Below are 26,354 nucleotides of genomic sequence, written 5' to 3'. Positions count from 1 at the left end.
GCAGTAATTTGTGGTACATGGATGAGAATCATTTTAGGGGACAGGCTCAAGTAATTAGGGATAAAATAAAATTTCAAATGTTTCCAAATAATTTTAAAATATTAATAATTTCCACACCTAACCCAACACTTACAATGAAACGTAAATTACATGTAACCTACTTAAACATTAAAATGTACTGAAAAAAATGTAGGAAAAAAAAAAAAAAAAATCAGAGAAACACTTTGTCTCAAATACTTTATTATATATGAGAGCACAAACGATTGAAGAAATATCAAAAATGTAAATTTTCTCAAAACAAATACTTTTCAATTCAGTTTTACATAATCCACTTTAGACAACTTGTCAGAGAAAAAAAAATAGGAACAGGAACCAAATTGTTCCATACATCTTATAATGCTAGTGCCAAACTACTGGAGGGGAAAATACTGGCACAACCCCGCCACGTACATAGGAACGGAAAAAACATAAAACCATACAAAGGCTATTCAAATAAGTCCTCAATCTTCTGTGGTGAGAACACACAGAAGAAAAAAAATAAGGAAAGCTGAATGCACCACAGATAAGTACTCATTTATTCACTGTAGCTCTACTTAATCATTATCAGTTCATCTATTATTCAAACACACTACAACACAGAATTAACACACAAAATGTCAGATACAAAAACACAAATAACCCTTTGGTACAAAGGTGTTTCCCTACAACAAAAACCCCTTTATGTTTTAAGGTGCAAGAGCAAAGTCGGGGTAAACTGATTAAGGTTTAAGGCGACTTGGGGGCTATTTATGCCCACTCTTATACTAACAGACAGGCTCTAACACCTTCATGATCCATGAAACAGCTGCATGGCATTTAACACCTCTTGGTTGTAGTGCTGCTCAAGCTTCACAGTTGTAATGTGCTCGTGCTGGCTTCCAGCGTCCTCCAGGTCTTCGGCCGTGTCTCCAAAGCCGTGGTAGTGACCGTAGTGCAGATGATCGTTGAAATCTGATGAGAGCGTGGTCCACAAGGGCCTGTGGGACATGTAGCTGGTGGGACTGTCAGTAAGGTGCAGTGAGCCGCACATGTTGCTACCCAGCTCGGGCGAGTCAGGCTGGTGTGGGTGGCAATGGCCATTTGTAGCAAAACTCCTCTGTTGTGCGTAGCCATTGCTTAAGCCTGTGGCTATTTCTATGGTGCCATCTGTCATTCAAAACAAAACATGGGGTCAGAGAGATGGGGAAACGAGTGAAGATAATGCAGTACAAGGGGAGTTTTGAGGACTATCAGCTCAAATGATAAATAAGTATAAAGAGGAAACTTTATGCTTTTTACCATTCAATTAATTTAAAAATATTCATCCATCTAAATAGCAAATCCAGTTAAAAATTTTTGTAATCAAAAACTTTTGAAAGTCCAACAACATCAAATCACAATAACTAAAACAGGTACTTTTGATTGACCAAAAACAAACAAACAAACAAACATATATAATGATTCCTAACTCGGAAAGTTCACCTATGTAATTATTTTGAGCCAGGAACAGTGATTAACACCTCTGTCTCATCCACAGTTAGGCTCCATGCCGTGGTCGTAAGTACAGTTCATAGTGATTCACCGCGAGTTTTGGCGTAGTGATTAAATTTCCAATTTTTTTTTTTTTTTTTTTTGCAGTACTTGCAGAAGCTCGTGGACCCAGTGAAACTTTAGGAACATGAGCAGTCACTAGCGGTGCGTTACACTGCGTCTCTTCATGAGTAAAACTACGTAGGTGAGATAGGGGTAAAATGTATGAATAAAATTTATTTTATACTTTATGTCTAATACAAGCATGACTGGAAAATTAAAAACACTTAATTTCATATACAAAAAAACAACAATAAAACTGGCATTTAAGTTATAACTACATTAACTAGATTTGCTTTTGAAATCTTGCTTTAAATTTATATTTAAAATGATGACAGACCTGGGTTTATAAGGTTCTATTTGCTAGCCAATCTCATAACTCTGGATTATTTCACTAGTAGTTTTAAGTCAGCTCAATACCTGACAATATCACAGATTCTTCCACAACAAAAAAAATATTTAGTTTACAATTAATGTGACCAATTTTCTAAATGATGTAGTAAAAAAAGGATCATTTTAAGTATTATAGTTACAGAAAAATCATCTAGCTCGCCTAGTTTTAGATCCATTTTTAAACCGCCACTCTAAAATTAAAGTGTCAGATCAGATAAGCAGTTCTGTCTGTATAATCAAGGAGCCTTGCTATTACAAGATGTTATGTAAAAAATTTAACTGGTGTTCAATCTGACTGGTTACATGCAGTATGCCTAATAAACTGAACCAGGCTGATGGTCAGCTTGCTGACGTTTGAAGCAGAGATTATAAGATATTTAATATAAATGTTTTGTAAATGTAAAAATAAGGTTTTGAAACTCTTTTAAAAATGAATCACCAAAAGGAAGGAAGGAACCAGGATTTTACAACTAAATGGGTATGCATTTTCGGTGGGGGTTAATGGCGCATTAGATGGCAAATATAACAAAGGTAATAAAATATCAAGTATGATGAAATATGAGCACCAGAAATGAAGGTATGAAATCTGATTAAAATACATGTTGTGAAAATCTAAACTAACTTAACAGTTATTTTTTTTGTAACAAATTACAGGTAAGCATAAGAGTATGTACAACGCCAAAGAGCAGGCTCCTCTGTGTGCGAGTTAGGGGAATGACTGTCCATTGCAAAACTGTCCACATGATGCTCAATGTCAGAAGGCAAAGGTGGAAAAGGTCCAGTCGCACCTGATTGTTTGTCTGGGGCAGACTCTACATGCATATTTTCAACATCCTCCTCCATCACACTAACAGTCTTCAGAGGAAAATCCATGCCTGAAACATTAAAAAATCTGGTAAATGCACATTCATCTTCCACTGCTTCAAAAACTTTCAGAGAATCATAACATTTCCTAACACTTACCATCAACTCGTGCTTTCTTGACATGATTTGGCTCTGAACAATCATGGAGCCTCTTCCTATTGGTTACCCCATTAAGAAGGCTCCGCCCTTGAATGTGGGTGAGGTCAGTTCCATTAGAGCCAAATCTGTTTATGTGCTTAAGCTGATTTTCTGCATTGGACAGAAGCTGAGAACAGTCCTGGAAGCCTTGTGCACGGGCCAGGTCGGCCGCAGTCAATCCATTTGTGTTCCTTAATCTGCATAGCAAAAAAAAAATTATTACTACAATGGTCTACAGTGATAAACAACAATGACTAATCAACAGGGAAAAAATAAAATCACTGCAATTAACCATGATCATAAGCAAAGAAGTGCCTATACTGTCCCTTTCTATTTATTTATTTTCAATTTAGGCCTTTTTTAAATCAATACACACTGCAAAAGGAAAGTATGTACGGTATATGGCACTAATCATCTGTAATTTAAATTTCTTTCTAATTTTTATTTTAATCAGAGCATAATCAATTTTTAAATATCCTCACATTGGCTGCATTATGGCGAACACATTGGGCATTATCAATACAAACTATAATTGGACTCAGACTTAAAGGTCTAGCAATTCAGATTTTTACTACAATTTTCTTTTCAGACAGCCGTAAATTCGAATAATTTAAAATACTCCAAAATACTATACTAAAATACTTAAAAGTGGTAACAAATCTAATGTTCATGTACTCAAGTCCATCTGCAGTGTGTAACTATAAAAAAAATAATGATTAAGGATCTCATGGATGAACCAACCCATTTAAAAACAAAACAAAAAAAACTAAATATAAAGAAGCTAAAAACTAGTAGGATGAATATTTTAGCTTATAAAGATATAAAAAGAATGATTATTAAAGTGTACTAAATGCCAGGGCTTTGTTTAAAACAAATAAATAAGATACGATTATAACGTTCCTAACATACGAAGAAATCCTTTTCTTTTTAAAATCTAGAATATCAAAACGTTTCATTATAACATAGATAATGTAATTAAACATATACAGACCGGTCAACAGTTTACTAACCTAAGAAAAACAATCAGAAGTTATTTTAAATCGGTGGCCTAATATTTATTACCAATTAGACATAAAGGCATTTCAATAGATTACATTTCAAACTTCAATAATCTAAAATCACTTTGTGTTTTGAAACAACAATTTCTAATTATGATGACCTGGACTAGTACTTTATACATTTGTATTTATTAAACCAATGGGGTGTAATAACTATTTAGGATATATGCATTATGTTCTTTAAAATAAAAATAAAAAATGCTGGTGGGTTCATCCATGAACTTTTCCTCATAGGTAGTCTGTCCCTCAACCTCCATTTCATCCATGTACATAAACAATTCACTTTGGACAAGACCTGAGCACAAAAAGAAGACAAAGTTAAACAGTTTTGACATAATAAAAAAAAGACAACATGACAGGCTTGCCTTTACAAATTCCTACTTACAATCCCCAAGCTTAATTAGAAAATATAAATGCTTCCAAGTGCATCAGTTTCATTTGAATCTGCCGAGATACAGGATCAATGCCAGACAATGGTTTAAGATGTGAAAAGGAAAAGCAAATGGAGCGAATTACAAACTAGTCACCACAAGTCTGAACCCTAATTACTGTATAGCTATGCAGATCACAATAATGCAAAAAGATTTGTGTTGGACATTTATCTGTGTGAAGAAGCTAGTCACTTGTTAATAACTCAAACCAATAAAAATATGTTTTGTTACAAATATGCTGTCATAATAGAAAAGTAGACATACGTCAATATTTTTCTATTTTGTGAAAACGGAAATGTAACACCAAGTTAAGATCGTCAAATCACAATATTTTAAAGATTATTTACAAAACGATCACTTTTAATTTATTAATAAAAAGCATGACAGACTTTTTAAAAAGTGATGTTTTTAAATTGTTTTGGTCAAATCTGAGAAAAAAACTACACATGCTGACTGATGGCTTTATTTTTTTGCATGTTTTGTTCAGTTTTATTCCCCCCTCACATAATAGGGCTCCAAATTACACAATAACACTAACTGTTCCAGTTTGCAACTACATTTAAAGCATTTTTGATTAACCAACTTGCTATAAGGGACACATTACACCAGTGAGTTGGCCTTAGCACGGGGTCCCCTGAACATTTGTATTCCAATCTAAAAACTAGCTAATTATTTCACTTCATTACAATTTTTTTATTTTTTTTTAAACACTGTAATTCGTTTGCACTAATCAGTAGACCAGTATGTAAACTTGGTCCGCTTCCCCTTTGGTTTAGTTTCATTTCACACAGAGAAATATCCAAGCAAACCAAAACACATCTCTGCAAATAACATGAGAGCTTTTTTTGTGCTCAGTGGTTAAATGAGTCTGGGGATGGAATTAGAATTTAAAACAGGAAGAAGATCTATGTTTTTACTGGTGAGTATTCTTATGAATCTCTGCAACATGGAGAAACAGCACAAGTGGCAAAACTATGCTAACAGAATGCGGAATAGACTTGAAAATGTCTTGAAAATAAAATAGGTTAAATAATCCAAACCTGGCAAAAGACCTCCACAATAAAAATAAAATGTAGTGTTTAGGTTTTAATCTTACAAGTAATAATAAATAAAAAATTTAACCAATGACTTATGATTTTAATTAGGTGATATGCCAATTAAAGATTTGATTAAATATAGTATATATGCTTTATATTTTCCATAATTGTAGTAGTAAATATTTTTGCGAGACAGATTAAACCTGTTCGTTAGGGCCAGATGAGTGATATCAGGAGTCCTGTGTTTGATAATGAGGCATCTGTAATATCGAGTTAATTATACTACATTATATTTTTTCGTACAGTAATTTCGCACGAGACATATAGAAGATGTCTCACCCAATGTATGGGTACTAGATACCAATAAAACAGCACTTCAGACACTTCATGCTAGCTGAATTCAGTCTAGCTGAATTAAAAAGCAAATGCTGAGTTATTGGTACACCAACAGTACAAAACTTCACCTAGCTTCTTACAAAAGGAGTCATTACATAGTAACTAATAGTAATGTATGCTTTTCTCAATGTTTAGTTAATTGAGGGAAAACATTTATATAGATATGTGTGGTGGATGTGTTAGTTCAATGTTTTGTAATATTTTGGTTAGGTAAAAGGTAGCTGACCATTAGGTGACATAATTGGTGCTACTGAATATTGGTGATTTTTCTTACAACAAAGCACAACTGTTATTTTGTCATAATGTTAAAGAGACAAAAATAAAAGCAGGCATCAGAAACCATTTTCTATGACTTCAGTCATTGTCCGGCATTGAAAAAATAGTACTTATTTATTTATGATTTAGGATATTTATATAAATTAAATCAGTTAAAGTTATACACAACATTGTTTTAGTACATAAATTGCAAATGAATTGCTCAAGGAAGCATTTGTTTCTCATTCCTGAAATGCTTTGCTTTGTGAGTCTAGGAATACTACTAGTAGTACATTCATGCTAATATCTACATTGCCACATATAAGATGTTTTATAAAAGAAATTTCAGACTAGCTAATACTCGAGTCTTTCTTGAAAACTGAGGAAGAAATAAAAACAAAACATTAAATGATACAAAAGATTAACAAAGCTGATGCTGTCTAAGCAAAGCATGCATGTCTAAACATTACTATTATTACTGATTTCCTAAAATTAAAACCAATCACCGCAAGAAATACCTCGACAGTTTGCCAGTGTGTAGATACTGAAGGAAGCGATAGTGAGAACACTCATTGCCACAACTGTAAGGGCGTTCGCTGAAGCACGTGTGGCAGATTCAGCAGTTTTTGGAATGCTTCCCCCCTTTTCTGGGCTTTACTTGAGAAAATCAAGTCATGTTCAATTTCAATTGCTGCAAAACATTGAGATGTGTAGGGATTTTCCTTCTGTGTAACGTTTCACAATGTAGCTTCAATAAGTAGTTGTCGTTTGTTTTTTTTTTTGCTTTTTTTTTTTTAACATGCTACTTTCAGAAAATAAAGCAACAATTTCATATATGTCAAACTGAAAAATGGTTCAAAAGTGAAACATACATTTATTTCTAGGAAACACAAAAACACTTGCACATTTGCCTTTAAAAAGACCTACACTTGCTGAACCAGGCTAATCCTCCTAACTAGAGAGAAATTATTGTGTGCAGGTCAGACTGCATGTAGTTACAATTCCAGAAAGCTTGAGGTCTGAAAGCTCATTAAAAAAGCGTTTTAAATGATTAAAGCCGTAGACCGCATGTAGTGGCGACCAAATTGTTTTACTGCAAAATGAAGTACTGCTGCTAAGAACTCTGATCTCTGGTTTGATAATTATCTTTGAAACATTTTGCATTTCGCATTAAACTTTCAATAATTTATCCATGGTTTCTTCTCTGGAAAAATTGAACAATAGATTATATAGGTCAGAAACTTGCTGGAGCTTTAAGTTCAAGAAATCTACACTTTTTTAATTAACCTGACACAGTAATCAAATTATTAAATTAAATTAATCTGTCAAGTTACACCATACTGCCAAATGTATTCGCTTGTCTGCCTTCACATGTATATGAACTTAAGTAACATCCCATCCTAAATCCATAGGGTTTAATATGATGTTGGCCAACCCTTTGCAGCCATAGCAGCTTCAACTCTCCTGGAAAGGCTCTCCACAAGGTTAGGAGTGTGTTTATGAGAATTTTTGACTGTTCTACCAGAAGCGCATTTGTGAGGTCAGACACTAACGTTGGACGAGAAGGTCTGGCTCGCAGTCTCCGCTCCATATCATCCCAAAGGTGTTCTATCGGGTTGAGGTCAGGACTCGTGCAGGCTAGTCAAGGTCTTCCACATTAAACTCGCTTATCCATGTCTTTATGGCCCTTGCTTTTTGCACTAGTGCGCAGTCATGTTGGAACAGAAAAGGGACATATCTAAACTGTTCCCACAAAGTTAGCTGCTTAAAATTGTCCAAAATGTCTTGGTTTGCCGAAGCATTGAGAGTTCCTTTCACTGAAACTAAGGGGGCCAAACCTAACTCCTGAAAAACAACCCCACACCATATCCCCAGATTATGAAGTCAGATAAGTACCGCCAAACCCCAACCTGTCCATTGGATTGCCAGACAGAGAATAGCGTGTTTCGTCACTCCAGAGAACACATCTTCAGCGCTCTAGAGTCCAGTGGTGGAGAGCTCTACACCACTACATCCAACACTCTGCATTGCACTTGGTGATGCAAGGCTTGGATGCAGCTGCTCTACCATGGAAACCCATTCCATAAAGCTCTCTACGTACTGTTCTTGAACTATTCTGAAGGCCACATGAAGTTCGGAGGTCTGTAGCTATTGACAGAAAGTTGGTGACCTCTGTGCCCTATGCGTCTCAGCATCCGCTGACCCCGCTTACTTCGATTTTACATGTCCTACCGCTTCGTGGCGGAGTTGCTGTCAATCCCAATTGCTTCTACTTTGTTATAATACCACTAACAGCTGACTCTGGAATATTTAGTAGTGAGGAAATTTTACAACTGGATTTATTGCACAGGTGGCATGCTATTACGGTACCACGCTGGAATTACTGAGCTCCTGAAAGCAACTCACAAATGCTTGCAGAAGCGGTCTGCATACCTAGGTGCTTCATTTTATACAACTGTAATCATGTAAGGGATTAGAACACCTGAATTTAATGATTTGGATGGGTGAGTAAATACGTTTGGCAATATAGTTTTCATTCAAAAGACACGATAATATAATTATTTAATTAAATTAATCTTTCAAGTTATGAGATATCACAGATTACACTTGCCATGCAATAATTTGTATAATTAACTCACTAACAATGAAACAAAGTATGCATGATCAAAATATTTATAATGTTTACTGATTTAAATGCAAAAACTTTTAGTCTTACATTGGGCAAATGAATATACTGAATTTCCTATTAGTAAACTTAAATTGATAAACATACAATGCATTAAGAGCACAAAGTGAACTACAAACATTTAATTCTATAAAATAAACATATGTTGAATAACAGTGCACTTTTATATTTAATGGTAGAACATAGATTTAATAGGAATGCATAGTGTATGACTACTGCTAAATTTTGGGCTCATTCATGTTTAAATGAAATCTTTAAACTTGCAGCAGCAGTTCATTTAGTCACCTTATACATTTTTAATCATTTAAAAAGTAGCAAACATTTCAACATACATTGTGCCAAAAACCTAAATTATTATTAATATTTTTTTACCTAAAAGAAATTTAAGGCTTAAAAACTGTAGCACATACTACAATATTAATGTTAGTTTATACAAATTGGATAAACCACCAGATCTGACAGGAATCCCTCAATGATTGACAATTTACTGGCAACATTTAACATTTAGATGCATTCATTTATGCTTTAAGAACTTCTTTAACAACAGTCAGTCACTAATAAAATCAAGGAGATTTTCAAATAAATACTTAATTACAGTGAAAAGAGTATCTATATCGAATTATACCTTTAAATATGATCAGTTTGTATACATTTCAAAAGGTATGTTGACAGTTACAGTTAAATCCTAAAGTAGTCCTATGATGGTGTTCTATACAGACTTCAAACAAAACAACTTTGTTTTAGCTTATTTTGGACAAGTTTATATGACATTATTTGGTGGCAGCTGAAGCTGTTCAAATATTATTTATGATATCCACCTAATGGATAGAGTATTGCAGCTTAATGGATATTTTTAAAATGATTACTGATTTATTCAGAAATTGCATAAATATACCGTTAATTATAAAGATTCCACCTCAATCCCCCCCTAAAACATTTCCAATTGATTAAAACTATATATAGCTAAATATTCGGATTTCTAAAAATTGGCCAGCAGTTTTTTTGACATTAAGGTATACATAGTTAGACATGCACACATTTTAGTTTATAAATATACATTTGTTAAAATGATATATAATTCTGTGCTATAAAACTGTATATTTTTCTACAACTTCCTTAAGGGAACTTTTGTTAACCATATCAAAATACATATGAAACCGCTAACATCTTCCGCTAATACTCACATTTGAGTAAGCCTTTTTCTTATTTGAGTTTATAAGTGCATGCTGTCTACTAAAAACTAAAACTGTGGGGCAGGTTGGTGCATATACTGGATATGTTATTTAAATTATATCTATATAATTTTTTCCTTTTGAATCGAAAATTCAGCCTAATGCCGAACATCCGAACCAAATAAACAGTTCACAGCTCTACTTATTTTAGTGGTACCTTTACTATTTGTAAAATCACAGACCCTATCCAAGCTAATTTTAAGATTTTTTGGGAAAAAACATTCTGCATGATTCTTCCAAACAATCTAAACAATGAGAAAAAGAATTACAATTGATTGGCGACAGAAAGAATCTTGTGTAAATTACAAATAATCTATTTTTATAAGCACAATGGATGGAAATGTTTGCTTATGAGTTTGAAGCTTAGTAACATGTTTTTGCTCCGTCATCACATTTTTTTTAAAATAATTTTTGAGGTTAAAAAGTCTAGTAAAAAAAAAAAATGTCCAATTCCTTAAAATAAACCCCAGGTCATCCACCAAAAAAAAACAATGAGCTTTCCTCTCTTCAAGTACACATTTTAGCTGCAAACACATGACATATGCTTATCTACTGTCTTAACCCCTTATACAAATACATTACATTTATTAAACAAATGCACAATCCTTTTCATGCATGGTATTTTTACAGGGATTTCAAAGTATCCTTGTGGCGAATGTAATATTAGGATTTTACTCTCCATTTAGGGTGCGATCTTTGCTGGTTTAGGAATTGATTAACCAACTGGGAATTCCAAAATATGCTAAGTTTACTGGACCAAGGAATATTCTGATTTTAGTTTAAAACCAGAATAAAACTACAAAGAAAATAAATCACACCCTGAGTGACATGGAACAGAAACTGGAGTTGGTTTATGCTATAATTCACTTTATTACTTAAGACAGGTCTTCATTTTAATATGAGCCAAGTACGAATAAGAGTACATCAGCCATAATGATGGACTTATTGCGGAGCCCGATAGGATTACAGCATGTGCCATTTCTGTAGAAACCTTACACAATTGCTAGGTCTTTTAACTTTTCCTAATTACAAAAAGTACACCACTCATTGTGGCATATCTAAGAATAGCCATTTGAAGGGAATATAACGGCACGGAAGTTGTAATAGTGGCTTTGAACAATTGTATATCGCATAAAATAGAAATTGTGCATTTGTTGATCTTTTTTTGCCTACAAGAATTATGATTGTTTATTAAAACCTCAAGAAATAAACTCAGTTACTTAAGGTCAAAGCAAGATGGAGTAAAAAGAAAAAAGGAAATCCACCAAAAATCCCTCAGCCTGTACAACTGAGGGAAATTTATTCATTCTGCTTTCCAATCTTCAATAAAATCCAGAACAGATCTAAAAACATTACACTTCTATTTCAGATCATAGTATTGAGGCAATACAGTTAATAAAAATGACTTGTCTTTAAACACAGACAGCATATAATCAATTCAGGGAAATATGAATTCATAGGTGGCTTGGTGAGGGCCTTGCCCACCCAAAACCATTCAAATTTGGTGACAAGAGTCCTAGCAAATTAATGCCCCAGTGACAAAAGGCATTCTGCATCATTATATACTGCAATTAATTGGCGCTGTACATGTACTTTGCACCGTGACAAAGTTGAATCTAATCTAATCTGGCCTCTTTATATATAGAAATTCAGTAGAAAGACTGATAGAGTTTGGTGGATATCCATTAAAGACAGTGTCTTGTGGTCAACAGGTGAAGTGTCACGATGAAGAAGATGTAAAGAATGACTTACTCTGGTTTTGCACCTGAGAACAACAGGGCACTGATACAATCCATGCTACCTGCCCTTGCAGCTTTATGGATTGGGGCTTCACCCATGTAATCCTAAAAAAAACACATGTAAAGCATTTAATATAAAAATACACAAAACCAAAGGCATTGCATTCCCCCCCCCAAAAAAATGCACACAACATTAATGCACTTTTATAGCTACTCCAGTCATTTAGGGCATGTTGTAACTAATAATGCATAAATTGATCATAGATTAAAGAGAAAAAATATTAAATATAGTGGAAATGTACAGAGTAGTGTTTCTCATCTAGTACAACTGGCTGCAGCGGAGAAAAAAATCCTTAGCATATCTTTAATCCCCATAATACCAAGCATGGACTTAGCCCATAATTTAGATTCTATTTAATCGATTCCCTGTGCTTTCCATTAGGACTTATTTCACAAGAAAACAGGCAGAGGATGACTGCTGCAGAGCGACATGTCAAGCGCCAACATGGTGAAAGTGGAGCAAATCTGTGCTTTCAAGACACTGGCCAGAGAGAAGCATCCAGTGAACTCCCTCTAGAGGCAGGGAAAACACACCAAACAGGTTGCTCTATGGAAACAGTAGAATGTAGGTCAAGCCACACAAGTACAGCACTCAGTGAGGCCACAGAGCTACTCACTCTCTCCTTCTTCCATCAAGCCCTGAGTAGCTTTAATCCCCATCTTGGGATGTGCCATCTTCATGTTTTAGTCTGATTATGGTATTTCTTTGCTCAACATTTGGAGTTCTAGCAATATATTTCCCTAACACATGAGTTGACACACATTCAAATTTCTTTGACAGTCTTGGCACACCACGTTTACCCTTTCCTTAAGAATTCAGTCTAGTCTTTCAACAACCCTAAAAGGCACGTACTAGTCTTACAAGAAATAATACAAGAAGGGGGCAGTGCAAATCTGTTATAAAAAAATCCCTGTTCAATCAGCAAAGCTTAATCAAGCTGCTCTGGAAGAACAAAGATTTGATTAATATGTCAAACTTTTTTAATATGTTAAACCTCTGGAATGTCCTACAAGAAGCTTGGCTGGCAAATCATCTCTGAGAAATGCAAAGAATAACCAGCTGTTGAAGTGTGTGCAGTTCAACCTGCTAAACCGTATCCTGAGGTGTATACAGTTTAATTGGCTTTGTTGTCACAAATTACTTTCAAGTGATATTGTCTTACTTAAAACAATCGTTATCAGACTTTAAATTAACTCACGGCAAGCCGACAACATTACTTATTTAAAAACTTCAAAGTTTGTTTAATTCTTTAAGCTACCTTTTGTTCTTTTAAATCAGTAAAGACTCTTATATACTACTCAACTAAATCATGGGCTTGGGAAATAATTGTTCTATAGGCTATACTTTTTTGAAATTATCCTTTGGTGTTTTATTTATTTCGTCAAATATATTTATGCATGTATGTATATATCCTAAAGTATAAGAGGTCAGTCAAAGTCAGGCCAGGATAATCCTGTGCAAGAGGATTTGCTCTCAATAAACTGAGGTAGAGTATGCCACAGAATGGGTAGATATATGGATAACTGAATGGTTACAGGGGAAAAAAGCAAAAATTATTTAAAGTAAATTTAAACAACATAGCTGTGCTTTCCCATTCAATCACATAAATAGATTTTTATTTATACCCATTTCACAATTATTTGAACATTTTACCCTGATTAAAAGGAATGAACAATTATTTTGTTTGTTTGCACTAAGTTTACTGACATGTTTGTACTGTAAGCATGCTTTTTTTTTTTTTATGAAAGAATTCTCTATGGTGCTTCCATGTCACAGACTGGTCATACATGGTAGTATGTTTTTAAGGGGACAGTGCATAAAAACTGTAGGAATAACCCGGAGTACCAGAAGGAAACCCACCAAGCACCGGGAGAACATTCAAACTCAATGCACACAGAGGTGGAAATCGAACCTGGCCAGGAACCCGGACCCTGGAAGTGCAAGGCGACAGTGCTAACCACTAAGGCACGAATAATGTGTCAATTCCCTTTGTTATTTATTTTACACAGATAACATTATTAGTAAATTTGCCTTTACAAATAAGAAAATTTTATTTAAACCACATTCCTCTGATATGAGCATGATGTGGCAAGTGTGTAGTTTGCATGCTCAAATTGTTCACTAATAGATCACTACAGTTCAGATCCGTCCTAGCCTAAAAAAAATCTCCGCTTAATGTATAATCTATTAGCAAGGTCGACGTCTTTGGACCTTATGCCATGCCAGGAGTCACTACCCTTATTTTCTTGCCGTCTTGTCATCAAATGTCACTGGGTGAGACCGCTACACAAGAATAAAATATTCTAATTCTTGCCGTTTTCTATAATTTCTTTCTTTCTGTATATTAGTCACAGTGGCGCAACCTTGAGTCTCATTTGCCCATGAGAAAACACAGCTTCCTAGCTGGTTGTCATTATGCAGTACAAGAGAGCTTTCTGGGTTAGTCACAAAAACTGTCAAACTATTAAATAAAAAAAAAAACAGAACAACACCTAAGTGGCCAATACCATTACTACAATACACATGAGGAAGCACTCACCTGTCTGTTGATATCAGCACCAGCCTGCAAGAGCCATACAAGGCACTCTGGGTTTCCTCCAAACGCAGCGATATGCGCTGGAGTCTGTGAAAAGCGGGTTGTCACAGCGTTCACCTCACAGCCCACCTGTACCAACCGCAGCACACACTCCAGCTGTAGCAACAAGAAAAGAGAGACATTTAGAAAAGGAACCCTCAGACATGCAGCCCCAACTTTTCGCATCTACTTAATATATCAAGCTGTACATTTGCACACACACAATAAGACGAAATACCACATCCTGTAGAGACAGAGTACAGGCTGGACAAAGCACTAGCCTGAGATAAAAAAAAAAAAAAAAAAGATTTGTTTAAAGTTTCTTGTTGGTTTAATATTTATACTTGCTCAATAGATAAAAAGATTCAACAGGTTAGAAATCAGTCATTTTTAACAATCTTGTTTTACAACCAAAAAGAAAACTTTATTCGCTAATGAGTTTTACAAAAAATTATTATTATTTTTTTATCGGATGTGCATCTTCAAACTAAATGTGCTTCACATTCATGAGACATACCTCATTGCTGTAATTATAGCCTGAACCACTACTAATACAGCTTGCCGAACTACACAAATCAACTCTTGGCAGTCGGATGAATTATCATGTACAGATAGGAAGCAGGTATATGAACACACTGACATAACTGAGCAAAATAAATTGCAGCAAGATGATGTCATAACTAACTGTCCTGCTTGCACGAAAGACATTATTCATCTGTAGTAACGAGCTTCCTGAAAAGAGTAGCAGGCGGACCATGATGAAATGAGATGAACAGCTTAAATTTAAACCAATCCACTGAGTTTCTTTCCTCTTTATTTAAAAATAAATAAATAAATAAAGTGTGTGTGTACCCTAGACACAGTGGTGTAAGGATGCTTCATGTTTGGAGAAGTCGAGATACTGTAAATTTATCCCCACATCCTCTCAAACAGGGGTTAGGGACTAAAAGAGTGTGGTGGGTCTTGGCTGAGTTTACAGTGTACTACACCGCTGCCTAGAGGAGCAACATGATTTGCTCTTTTTAGGGAAAGGGACATCCTTATAAATCCTGATGCAAATACCCAGAAAACAAAGACGTGGTGCTGTTTACTGAATCTAAAGTACTATCAGACGAGGAATAATATATATATATATATTTTTTTTTTTTTTTTTGTCTTAAGAGTTAGGTTTGTTTCTTGTCTTTAACAACTGTTTATCTATTTTATCATTCTTAGTCACAGTGACTCATTGTTCATATTCTGACTTTCAGGCTTGGCTCTCACACAAAAAAATTTTTTCCAACATTTGAGACATTTTCTTCACTTTTTAGGAAAAAAGGGGTAAAAACACAAACTCTTCTGTTCTGCCATGTTATGATTCTCCAAAACACCACGGCAGCCATGTTAATGTAAGAATCTGGCTTACACTCTGACTGGGATGAAGAATCAGAACAAATCGGTTCATGAACTGGTAGAAAAATAAGCAAGTTCTGGAAATCACAGCCTGTGTAAACACTACTAGTGTACACCGTCTGTGATAAGACGTATCACATTGTCTTTTTATCTCAGACAGGGGCTTAAATCAAGTCACATTTCTCACTCTTATTTTTTCTGGCCTCAGTTCGGGGAGTTTCTGTGGAAACTTTCGTCAGGGATGAGGCTAAAAATAGCCACATATAATCACGGGGAGCGGCGCATTATAAGCCTGTCTATGGTTTTTAATGTATACTAATACTTATATTTTCGTAATTAATAACTCTACACACTGGTAAGCGTATTGTTTTTTTGTTTTTTCAAATAGAATCCCAATAACCTACTGTAAGTTCCCAGAAGCAGTGTTTTATCGCAGCGTCACTAAACGCTTTCTTTATGCGCAGAGGTTTTGGCGGGTCGCGTTTTATTGGCTCTCGCCCAACCAATCAATAACGTTCGTTTCGCCGCTCGCTCGGGCGCATTCAACACACACCCCTAGCTGCTGACTGGCGACCATAGTTTTGTTTCGGAGCTGTCTTTAATACGAGTTGATGTGTGTTCACAATTTATACCATGCAGTGGCGAATATACGACCAGGATTAATCTAACCGTTTCCCTACTTTAAACACTCAAATCTAATATCATCAAGCAACGCAAGCGGCCACCACTAATCTAACCTAAACGCTCTTCAATAATTTCCCCCCAGTCTTCTATTCGTCAGGTGCACTCCCGGGGTAACTACCTTTCCGAAGTGTGCCGCCCAGTGAATGGGAGTCCAGCCGTAGAACGAGTCCTCCGCCTGGAGCTGTGCTCTGTCACCGGGGCGCTGCTGCAGCAACGAGGAGAGCGCGCGCACGTCTCCGTCCCTGCAGGCGCGATGCAGCGGGAAGCGCGTGCTCAGCACCTCGTCGTTAGAAAAGCCCAACTCGATGCCCACCGACATGCTTCCACTGCTAATAATGCTGGTGTAGTGTAGGGGAAATAAATTAATAGTTTCGTTTTTTCCCCCCGAGCACCGCCGTAGAGCTCGGAGAGGCGCGTGCTCAGACAACAAAAGACAATCGCGCGCACTCTGAAACTTCAACGGGTTACACGAAAATCCTGGAATGGAGTTTGTACTCTGTGTGTTTCGGCAGTGGCGAAGAATCGACATGGATTATACCATTCGGATTTATTTTTCCACATACTGTAGATAGATAGATGCAGTAAGTATTAAATGCAGTTTATTATTTACCAGAAAAGCAAATGGTAGTATATATACATCAGTGCAAATATATATACATCAGTGTAAAAATATATATTAAATGCACATGGCAAGGCAGCAAGTACTGTATATGCAGTAACCACAGAATAGATAATACTGTACTGCGAAGTGGAGAAGGGTATATAACTAGGAATAAAATCAGGCGATGTCCCTAAAAATTGAGCAGGATGTGTGTATTTACAAGGCTGTAAATTTATTTTAATCAGCTTTTTTCATCATAAGTAAATTTTTGTCCTCCCAGGGGTGCTTTCAGGAGACCAAACAGGTGACTGTGTGAAGACAGAAAAACACAAGTTTAAAATGTATCTAACTGTTAAAAAAAAGTTAACTCAGACTGAACTGAAAGCTAAAGTAGTTAAACCATTTTATTACTGGTGAGTAATTTAAGTTCTGTCTAGAATAGACAAAAAATAAAAAAAAAAAAAACATCTTGCCAGTGCAAAATCTTGTACTGAAGACAAATTCAGTGTGAAAACCTGTATCTAGCCCAATACAACATTAATTGTATCGAATTAATGAATAATTAAAAGTGACTATGCTTTTTTTGCTGTTGATACATGCAGTGTCCACAAGATGGCCACACATCCTCCACAGTGGTTATTGTATTTTGCATGGTATGCTTAAAAACGGATGTGATAAAAATCCACCACAAGCCTTATCTGTTCTCTCTCAGCAACATTACTGAGCATGTTTAATATATAAAAGGGATTACTATCATTGCAAGCACATATGGGGATTTGTAGAAGCAGGAAATTAAAGTGCCTCATGTACAGCATTTTATTGGGATTCTATTTTGAAATGTATTTATTGACGTAAATGTTTAATTTATGATTTTTAATTAATGAATTATTAATTTTATTATATGGTAAAACAGATGATAAATTTCCCTGCAATTTGTGTTTAAAAAAAGTCCCTGCAATTTAAGATATAGAGAAAAAATACCCATATGGACCAACTTTCATAGACATCATATCATTGAGAAGCCTGAAAGCAATTCAGTGTAAAGTAAATGTATCAATCAATCAACCAAGTAATCAATAATGTATTTATATAGCACTTATACTTTTATACTATATATACTTTTATACACTTTTATACTAACAACTTCAAGTTGACTTAAGTGCTTATGTATGTGCTGTATGATGTTGAAGTCAATGAAATGTCAATAACACCATGAATATAAATGTATACCACAGTAAACATGAATAAAATTCTAATCCCTGGAATGTTTTGTTAGGTCATTCTCATCAACTGAGGGAAGGCCAAGGCATGAATGGACAGCTTTGTAAAGGCATCTCGGTCTGCCCTTTCACCAGCCACTTCGCAATGTTTTCATGGATCACCCTTTTTGAACAGTTTCGACAGTTTGCACTGTACCTTGCTCAAGGGGCACAACAGTGGCAACCCAGAATTGTGAAACGTAATGTAAGCAGTGATATTATTTTATGTTGAAGCCCAGATATATGTCTGCTTGTCTTTCTGTATAGCAGAACTCTTTTCCTAACTTATTAATACAAAGAAATGAATTTTTCTAAGGTTGAGTATCTTACGCCTTGTTTACGCTAAGTTGTACAGTACTTCTTTTGTCACCACACATAACCAATCAAAAAAAGTAGATCGGATAAAGATTAGAATTGTCTTAAAACAACTCCACTGTTATTTCAGAGGTGAAAAAATTCAATTTAGCTTTTCTAATGAATATCTATTGGTGTAGGTGTTTGTTTACATTGAGCAATTAGCTTACTAAGTATCTTATTTTAAAGTAGATTATTAAGCAAAGTACATAACTGTTCATAATATTGGTATTTACTCAACATTTTGATTTCACGTATGGTGCAGGGTAAACTTCAGGCAGATATTCAAGTACTGCAAAAGTTTCATTCAATTCTGTCCAGCGGTGGATAATCTGCAGTTTATAATCTGGAGCATAACTGCTCATAACTTTCCATTTACTCAACATAATGATTTCATCTATTGTGCAAGTTTTATTAAATTCTGTCGAGCCTGTTTTGCATGATGCTGTGACAAAATCTGTCTGGAAAGACATACAGACATACAGACAGAAAATTTTTCTGAGACTAGTTTCTGGTCCTTCAATGTATGAAACGTACAGATATCACTGAAAGGGCGAGTTCTGACCAATGTAAAGACAAAACCTTTCTTTTATTTATCTATAAGCTTTTCTTTATTTATTTACTTCTACTGTTACTTTTATAAATTGCTAACCAGGACCAATTTACATCAGTTTTAGATTAACATGTCAGGAGGTTGAAAAGAAAATTCATTACGACAGTAGCACACGAGCAGCCGAAAGAAGAAGCTAATCGTGCAGTACACAGAAGAACCACCAGAGGGAGCCATTTAGACAACCTGCCAGCCTTAAAGAAAATTACCTCTCAGGTTTTGCTAATAAAGCGGTTGTTAGTTCAGTAAGAAGCCGTTTGTTAAGATGCAACAGTCAGACTTAACTAAAGTACCACCAATGAGCTCAAGAGAGGTAAAATTACACATCTCGGTTTATGTGTGTTTAGTTATCAGCCACCACAAGTCACCGCATATCAAATCATTCGGTTAAAAAAAGCTAGCTAGCGTCAATTTAATCGAGATTGACTAAATAATTTAAAATACAAACGATTTCCAGTAAGATCACGACAAAAAAAAAAACATAAACTTTTAACTATATTTCAATATTGAAAAGGAATTTGGATTTGTCAGCTCAGACTGAACTTAGCTACAGCTACTGTACTGTATTATTTCACTACAAGTAGGAACTAGTATGAACAGAATTGTAAAAAATAATTATTTGCCAGTACAAAATGTCGTATTTGAGACAAATTCAGTGCTAAAGATGACATTTTATCTGGTGTTAAAAAAATAATTAATATAAGTGACGATCATGTTTTGCGGTTCATACACGCCATATCCACAAGAGGGCGCTATTGTTTCACTTTAATTTTAAGCCGTAATTTACAAATCCAAAGGTTGATTTTTTTAAAATCTGTCTTTATTCTGTTTATGTCACTTAGGTAATTCATTTATTATTCTTACTCACTCACTCACTTACTTATTGACTATGCCACTTTATCCTATACAGGGCTGTGGGGGGTGACTTAGGGTATGAGGAGGGGTACACCCTGGACAGTGTGCCAATGCATCAATGGACACACATATACACACACACACACACACTCTCTCTTCCACGCTTATTGACACACTATGGACAATTTGGAAAAACTATTCAGCCTAATCTGCATGTCATTGGACTGCTGGAGGAAACCAGAGTACCTGGAGGAAACACGGAGATAACATGCAAACTCCATGTACACAGGCGGGAAAATCAAACCCAGACCCTGAATGTGCAAGGCGACAGTGCGAACCACTTAGCCATAATGTTAAATATTACTTAATAATTCATATTTAAAATAAATTTAAACAAATAAGTCAAAGGCTAGATATGCAGATACACTCCACATACAATTCTGTATATTCTGTATGTAATCCTTTGTTTTGGTGTTGCAGTGTTAAGTGTTTAAAAAGTTATGAGACTGGTAAAGAGAAAAGATGGAACAAAGCAACAAATAAGAAAACATACATTCATCTTCAGTAACTGTTTTAATCTGGTTAGTGTAAAAGTGGAAGGAATACATCCTGGACAGGCTTCCATTTCATTGCAGCGCTTCACACACACACATACACACACACACAAACACACACACACAGACACACACAGACACACACACGCAGAATCAATTAAAAGTTTCAAATCCCTTTCCAGTATCCTTTACTTTAGGAAAGTGGTAAAACATTACATGCTTATGGTATTTTTGATTAACCCTTATAGGATCCAGGAGGAGATTGTTTTGTTTGGGTCCAAAAGAGAGACCTGGAGAGGCTGTGCACGCAGGTCATGCAGCTACGGGAATTTCTGCCTAAGGTCATTACTGGTGATTTTCTGGACGCCCTGCACAAAGCCCGCTCTTTGGACACACGTAAGAATAAATGTTGGAAGAGTTATATTTACTGTTGTTCCATTGTGAAATAGGGGATATCTATGTTGCTTTGAAGTGCTTTACTTATGAAAATATTAACAGACTTACAAGCAGAGGTGGAAAGTAATTAAGTATATTTACAGTACTTCATTACTGTATTTAAGTATATATTTCATGTATCTGTAGTTATGTTAGTAGTTTTATTAGTGGCTATGTATCACTTTTATTACACTACATCCTGTAACAAATATCTCTACTTTCTACTTCACCACATTACTGCATGGCGTAGTGTTCACAGTGATGTGTAGTATTTGAAGCAGGAGTAGTGCCACCAGAAGACTATTGAGTGTAATTGTTTACTTTGCTTTCCCTCTGGTAAACGCTTAATCATGTAGCAGGTGTTTAAAATCAAACCATGAGATGGAATAGCAGTGACGAAATACACACAGTTACAGTCGGGAATCAGAGAGAGAGAGATTTACTATGACTTACTGTGAGCTAATACAAGGCCAGTACTTTTGATACTTTACCTAGTACTTTTACTCAAGTATGGACCTTCTGTACTTTGCCTACCACTGCTTATAAGTGACACTGGATTTAACCTGAATGGTTTGTTGAATGTAAAAATGATTTAAATGACTTTAACATTTACTAGATCCTGACCCAGTATCTAAAGTTTCAGGAAGATTTGTTACACAGCATTTCCGCAGCATCATTAGAACAACAACTGCATGAAACCCATTTCTGTGCGGTGTGTTTTTACAGTTAGGGAACAGAACCAGGAGCAGCAGCAGCAGCTCAAGCAGGAGTGTTTGCACCTCTGCTCCCGCCTTGATGCAGCACAGTCCGAGTGCCAGAGAGAGAGAGAGGTGAGTGAAATACAATACATCGTACATGTACGAAGATAACCTTGAAAACTACGACTTGGAGTATGGCCTGGAGAATAGTTTTATTCTGTGCCCATTTTTTTATACACCTTGCTGAATTTTTAAATTGTAGCCCTAACCCTAATCGTAAGGTGTGCCATCAGGAGAAACTAGCGCTAAGGGAGCGGTTATGGCAGAGCCGCGAACAGTTGCTGCAGCAGGCGGAGTTCTGTACAGACCTGGGCGCCGCTACCTGCACTGTACTCTGGAGTGCTTCCCGGAGAGAAGAGGCTGTAAGAGACATACTGGCTGATGTGAGTCACCTTATAATAAAGGCGTCGGTCAGTAAGACTGAATTGCTCTAAATATTTGGGCTGTGGTTAGAGCAATTCTTATTATCTTACACTTACAATTTACAATACAGCAGCGTTTTTCACCTCAGACATATGTTTTACAGCACACCTAATCAGGTAATTGATAGGTGTTTAGACATCTTATGATTTGGTGATTCGTCATAAATTATTTGTGATCAACAATACTGAATGCTCACAAATAACAGTGAGCGATGTGTGACATTGTGGTGCAGCAGGTAGCGTTGCTGACTCACAGCTTCAGGATTTTTTTATTAATTCCCAGGCTTGAGTTTCTGTGATTTCTCAAAGTCTGCAGGCGTTTCCTTAAGTTTTTTGGTTTCTTTCCAAAACAAGCTGGTGCGTAGTGGCTACTCCAAATTGCGCGTTGCAGTGGAACAGTGTGTGAATATGTCTTATCCAGGGTGTATCCAAATTCCTTCACACTGTTCCCAGGATTGTCCCCAGATTCTTTATTGAGCAGTAATGCTTGTTTTTGTGAATGAAAATGACATTTCTGTTGGTCCTCACTCAGAAAAAGTAATAACAATAATAAAATAAAATTATATGACAGTCATTTCTGTCTTAATTTGTGGTAATATATTGTGTGTCCATCTCTATGAAGGGGAAACTGGAACCATTTCTAAGTGTAGCAGGTCAAACCCTGGAGAGTTTCGTGAAATCTCTAGACGAGGAGGAAAAACCCCAGCAGCAGAACTACAATTCCCATGAGCACCAGTTTGTGCTCGCGTTGGCTGGTGTCATTACCAGTAAGTGGTAATATTTATTGTTTTTCCGCACTTATTTGTGGTATATTAATTAGATTCATTTGAAATTTTGATTTATTTGCAGATTTGGCGGCTGTGACTTGTGGGAGGGACTTCATTTCCAGCTCTGCACATGTCTTGTTGGACACTCTGGTGCAGCTGCTTGGGTTAATGAAGTCTGGGGTCTTTCCAAAGCTCAAAGTGTAAGTTAATTCCTGGACATATAAACCCGCTGACCACGTTATTAGAGAAACCTGTATACTTTTTCATTCATTCATGAAAAACATTACCTCGTCTTTTTTCCAATCTCTAACCCCCAAGCCTGTGTCCCGATGTCTTCTTCTGCTCATGTAACCCAGCTGCCTCAGGTTTCAACGTGTTGGACATTTTGAGATGCTTTTCAGCTCATAACATACCATTCATACCATACTGGATTTAATCTCAAGAGAATGCTGCATGTGAAAATCCCAGGAACCCTTAACCCTAGCTGTTTTAAAAAATAGACAATACATCTTGTCAGACATCACAAGTCAAAGTCAGAGAGATCATACGTGTTTTCTCATTGTGATTGATCTAAAAAATAAACTAAAGATTCTGACCTGTATCTTTATGATGTAAGCCATTGCATTGCTACCACATTTTTGCATGACTGCAGATGGCATGAAAATATAGATGTATAGGTGTTCCTAATAAAATGGATAATGAGTGTATATTCACACAATTCCAGTGCGCCATATGAAGGTAATTTTATATGTACTATACAGTAACCAATATGTTAACTGATATAATACTACCTGACAGTGTGTGCGTGTGTTTGTGTGTGCGTACATCTGTGCGTTCGTCTGTGCAGGCTGATGCTGATGGCTTTGTACAACGTCAGCCTCAGCGTAAATGGACTGACGTACATCAGCGAGAGTCCTGCACTCCTGCCTCTTATATGCACCCTGCTTGAAGGTGCGTGCATGTCTGTGTATTTGCATCTGTGACTGTGAGTGTGACATGAGTGAGTGCAGCTGAGAAAGCCCTCCTGAGGCTTCAAGACTTTATCTGATCCCAGCTTTGACGTCATGCCAAGTGAAAGGTGGTGGGGAGGATTAAGATCGGCTTCCACACTTTCTGTCTCACACCTTCCCTCCCTTTCTCTCTTTCTCCCTCTCATCGTATAAAGTTACTCACCATTTATAGTCAGTCCTCCAACAACACGTTTTCCCTCTTTCCCTTTGTCTTGTTAAATGTTTTATTATATAAATTGATGCTATATCAGCTCTGAGTAAAAATCACTGTTGTGTACAAACCACACCCTTCTTCATTGCTTCCAATAATTATCCTCGCCTAGTTGTGATTGTTCTTATGGCTCATCCCTTGGCTTTAGGGAGGTGCTTTATGTCATTGACATGTTGTTTTTAATGTCATTATCAACAGACCAGGACTCAGAGGTGTGTCTGCAGGCCCTGCGGCTGCTCCAGTCTCTACTAGTGGAGGGTGACTTATCGGTCCAACTCAGCCCAAACCTACAGCATTCCCTTCCACTGGAGAGAATCCATCAGCTGGCCTCAAGCCGTCACTCAGCCCTCAGACAGACAGCTCAGGAGATGTTGGAGGACATCAATTGCATCAGCAAAATTAATCACACAGCCATAGAGAAAGAACAGTGATGTAGTGGACACCAAAAAAAAAACCTTGTACTCATCCCTGTCCTACACACAGACTTTCTTTTTTTGTGTGGGACAAATTCAGCTCTTATAATCCTGTATCTGTAGCTAGTGTAATCATTTGAAACGTATCGGGGGTCACAGGGCCCGCTGAGATATGGCTCCTTGTACTGTAGGTCTGATCTCCTGATTAGCATAATGATAATGGTAGTAATGGCTAAAGTCTTTGTCTGTTACGAGTTGTACTGGTTAAGAATAACGTTTTTTACATCTTTATTTGTTTTCTAATGTATGCAGGACTGTAGTACTAGCTGTTTTGACTTACCTAAAGTTGGTTAATGTTCTTATTTTGCTGTTCTGTGTATTAGAAGTGTTTTTAAAATGTTTTGAAACAAATTAAAGGTTTTGTTTTTGCACTGTTCAGTTCAATTTAATTGATAATTTTCAAATTTGCCTGGAAACACACAGTCAGCTTAGAAAAACCTGTTGTTGCCTTTGGCCATACTACAGTATGTTCCTTCAAGTTATGGGGTTGCAAACATAAAAAATCTCTTAATGAATATAATATAATGAAAATCTGAAATATTTGACAGTGATGTTTTGGCATTTTGGAAATGCATGGTTTAAACCAACCCATTGGTCTCACACATATAGACCAGCCCTTCAGGTCATCTATAGAAGGTCTAACTAGACTCAAGACTCCTAAAGGTTTTAAGACGACTTTAGGAAAATAGTCCAACGGACGTCTGGGTATTTAAATTTTTGGGTGGTTTAATGGGTCCTGAAGATGCCCCTACTATGGCTCTTATGCTGGAGATGTCCTATTTGTGTTTACTGGGAATCTGTTGAGGCAGACTTAAATAGCAAAGCCCTTTATTATAGCATCTGACAAAAATGTAGCAGGAATTAAAGCCTGAATCATGTGCAAGTGCATTAGACCAAAGTTTATTCAGTACCACTGTCATGTTTGAAATTTAAGTATGTGTCCGTGCCCTATGATGGATTGGCACCCTCATGCCCCAAGTCTCCTGGGATAGGCTCCAGGCTCTCTGCCACCCCGTATACAGGACAAGGCAGTACAGACGATGAGTGAGTGATTGGGGTTTGTGATTCAGATTCTGCCTCCTTTGTAGGCTAGCATAAGTTTATGTTTAGTAAGATTTACATCACCAGATTGATTAAAATTAACATTTAAATTGCATCCAAGATAAAATACATATTGCCAGGATAAAGGTCTATTGTGCTTCATGCGTATTCCAGGTAATGTAGATTACATATTTGTTTTACACTATTAGCAAAATTCCTGTGTTCTACTGTTTAGTGCGTTCAGACCGGTTTGGGACGTGGCTAGCGTTGCTTGGCAACGTGGGCTCCTGCGCGCGCCCTGCTCAGTGCTTTGACGCCAGAGTGACGTTAATAAAGTGGTACATAGAGCGGAGACCTGTTATGGTGACTTAGGAGTGACTCGAGTCTACAGAGAGGATTATGTGCAGCGCTATCCAGAGTGAGCGGAAACCAGGAGGAGTGATTTTCTTTCTTTT

At 36.4% G+C, this 26,354-nt stretch overlaps 2 protein-coding genes across 2 annotated transcripts; one reads left to right on the top strand and one right to left on the bottom strand.

Moving 5' to 3' along the window:
• Positions 1-234: 234 nt before the first annotated feature.
• On the bottom strand, positions 235-17,008 carry ankrd10a (ankyrin repeat domain 10a). The gene is made up of 6 exons (XM_053476911.1): positions 16,668-17,008; positions 14,438-14,590; positions 11,851-11,942; positions 2,965-3,200; positions 2,790-2,876; positions 235-1,185 (listed from the first exon to the last, which is right to left on the bottom strand). Exons 1-6 carry the CDS (start codon positions 16,866-16,868, stop codon positions 827-829), a joined length of 1,128 nt encoding a protein of 375 aa, XP_053332886.1. The 5' UTR covers positions 16,869-17,008; the 3' UTR covers positions 235-826.
• Positions 17,009-19,554: 2,546 nt separating this feature from the next.
• Positions 19,555-25,234, top strand: hsf2bp (heat shock transcription factor 2 binding protein). Its single transcript, XM_053477423.1, has 8 exons — positions 19,555-19,686; positions 21,031-21,178; positions 21,944-22,047; positions 22,209-22,358; positions 23,020-23,164; positions 23,247-23,364; positions 24,012-24,115; positions 24,584-25,234. Exons 1-8 carry the CDS (start codon positions 19,639-19,641, stop codon positions 24,814-24,816), a joined length of 1,050 nt encoding a protein of 349 aa, XP_053333398.1. The 5' UTR covers positions 19,555-19,638; the 3' UTR covers positions 24,817-25,234.
• The last annotated feature ends 1,120 nt before the right edge of the window (positions 25,235-26,354 follow it).

The sequence above is a fragment of the Clarias gariepinus genome, chromosome 18 (genome assembly GCF_024256425.1).
Source record: "Clarias gariepinus isolate MV-2021 ecotype Netherlands chromosome 18, CGAR_prim_01v2, whole genome shotgun sequence".
Lineage (NCBI taxonomy): Eukaryota > Metazoa > Chordata > Actinopteri > Siluriformes > Clariidae > Clarias > Clarias gariepinus.
Note: the sequence above shows the minus strand (reverse complement) of the source record. Positions and strands in the feature narration are given on the sequence as shown.

What these genes read in the sequence shown, in the direction of transcription:
- ankrd10a (XM_053476911.1), bottom strand. Translation starts at nt 16,868, where the DNA reads ATGTCGGTGGGCATCGAGTTGGGCTTTTCTAACGACGAGGTGCTGAGC. An exon ending in GGGCGGCACACTTCGGAAAG is followed by an intron (nt 14,591 to 16,667) that starts GTAGTTACCCCG and finishes TTGTTGCTACAG; the next exon opens with CTGGAGTGTGTGCTGCGGTT. An exon ending in TTCTCAGGTGCAAAACCAGA is followed by an intron (nt 3,201 to 11,850) that starts GTAAGTCATTCT and finishes TTTGCTATGCAG; the next exon opens with ATTAAGGAACACAAATGGAT.
- hsf2bp (XM_053477423.1), top strand. Translation starts at nt 19,639, where the DNA reads ATGCAACAGTCAGACTTAACTAAAGTACCACCAATGAGCTCAAGAGAG. An exon ending in AGTGCCAGAGAGAGAGAGAG is followed by an intron (nt 22,048 to 22,208) that starts GTGAGTGAAATA and finishes GTGTGCCATCAG; the next exon opens with GAGAAACTAGCGCTAAGGGA. An exon ending in GTTGGCTGGTGTCATTACCA is followed by an intron (nt 23,165 to 23,246) that starts GTAAGTGGTAAT and finishes ATTTATTTGCAG; the next exon opens with ATTTGGCGGCTGTGACTTGT.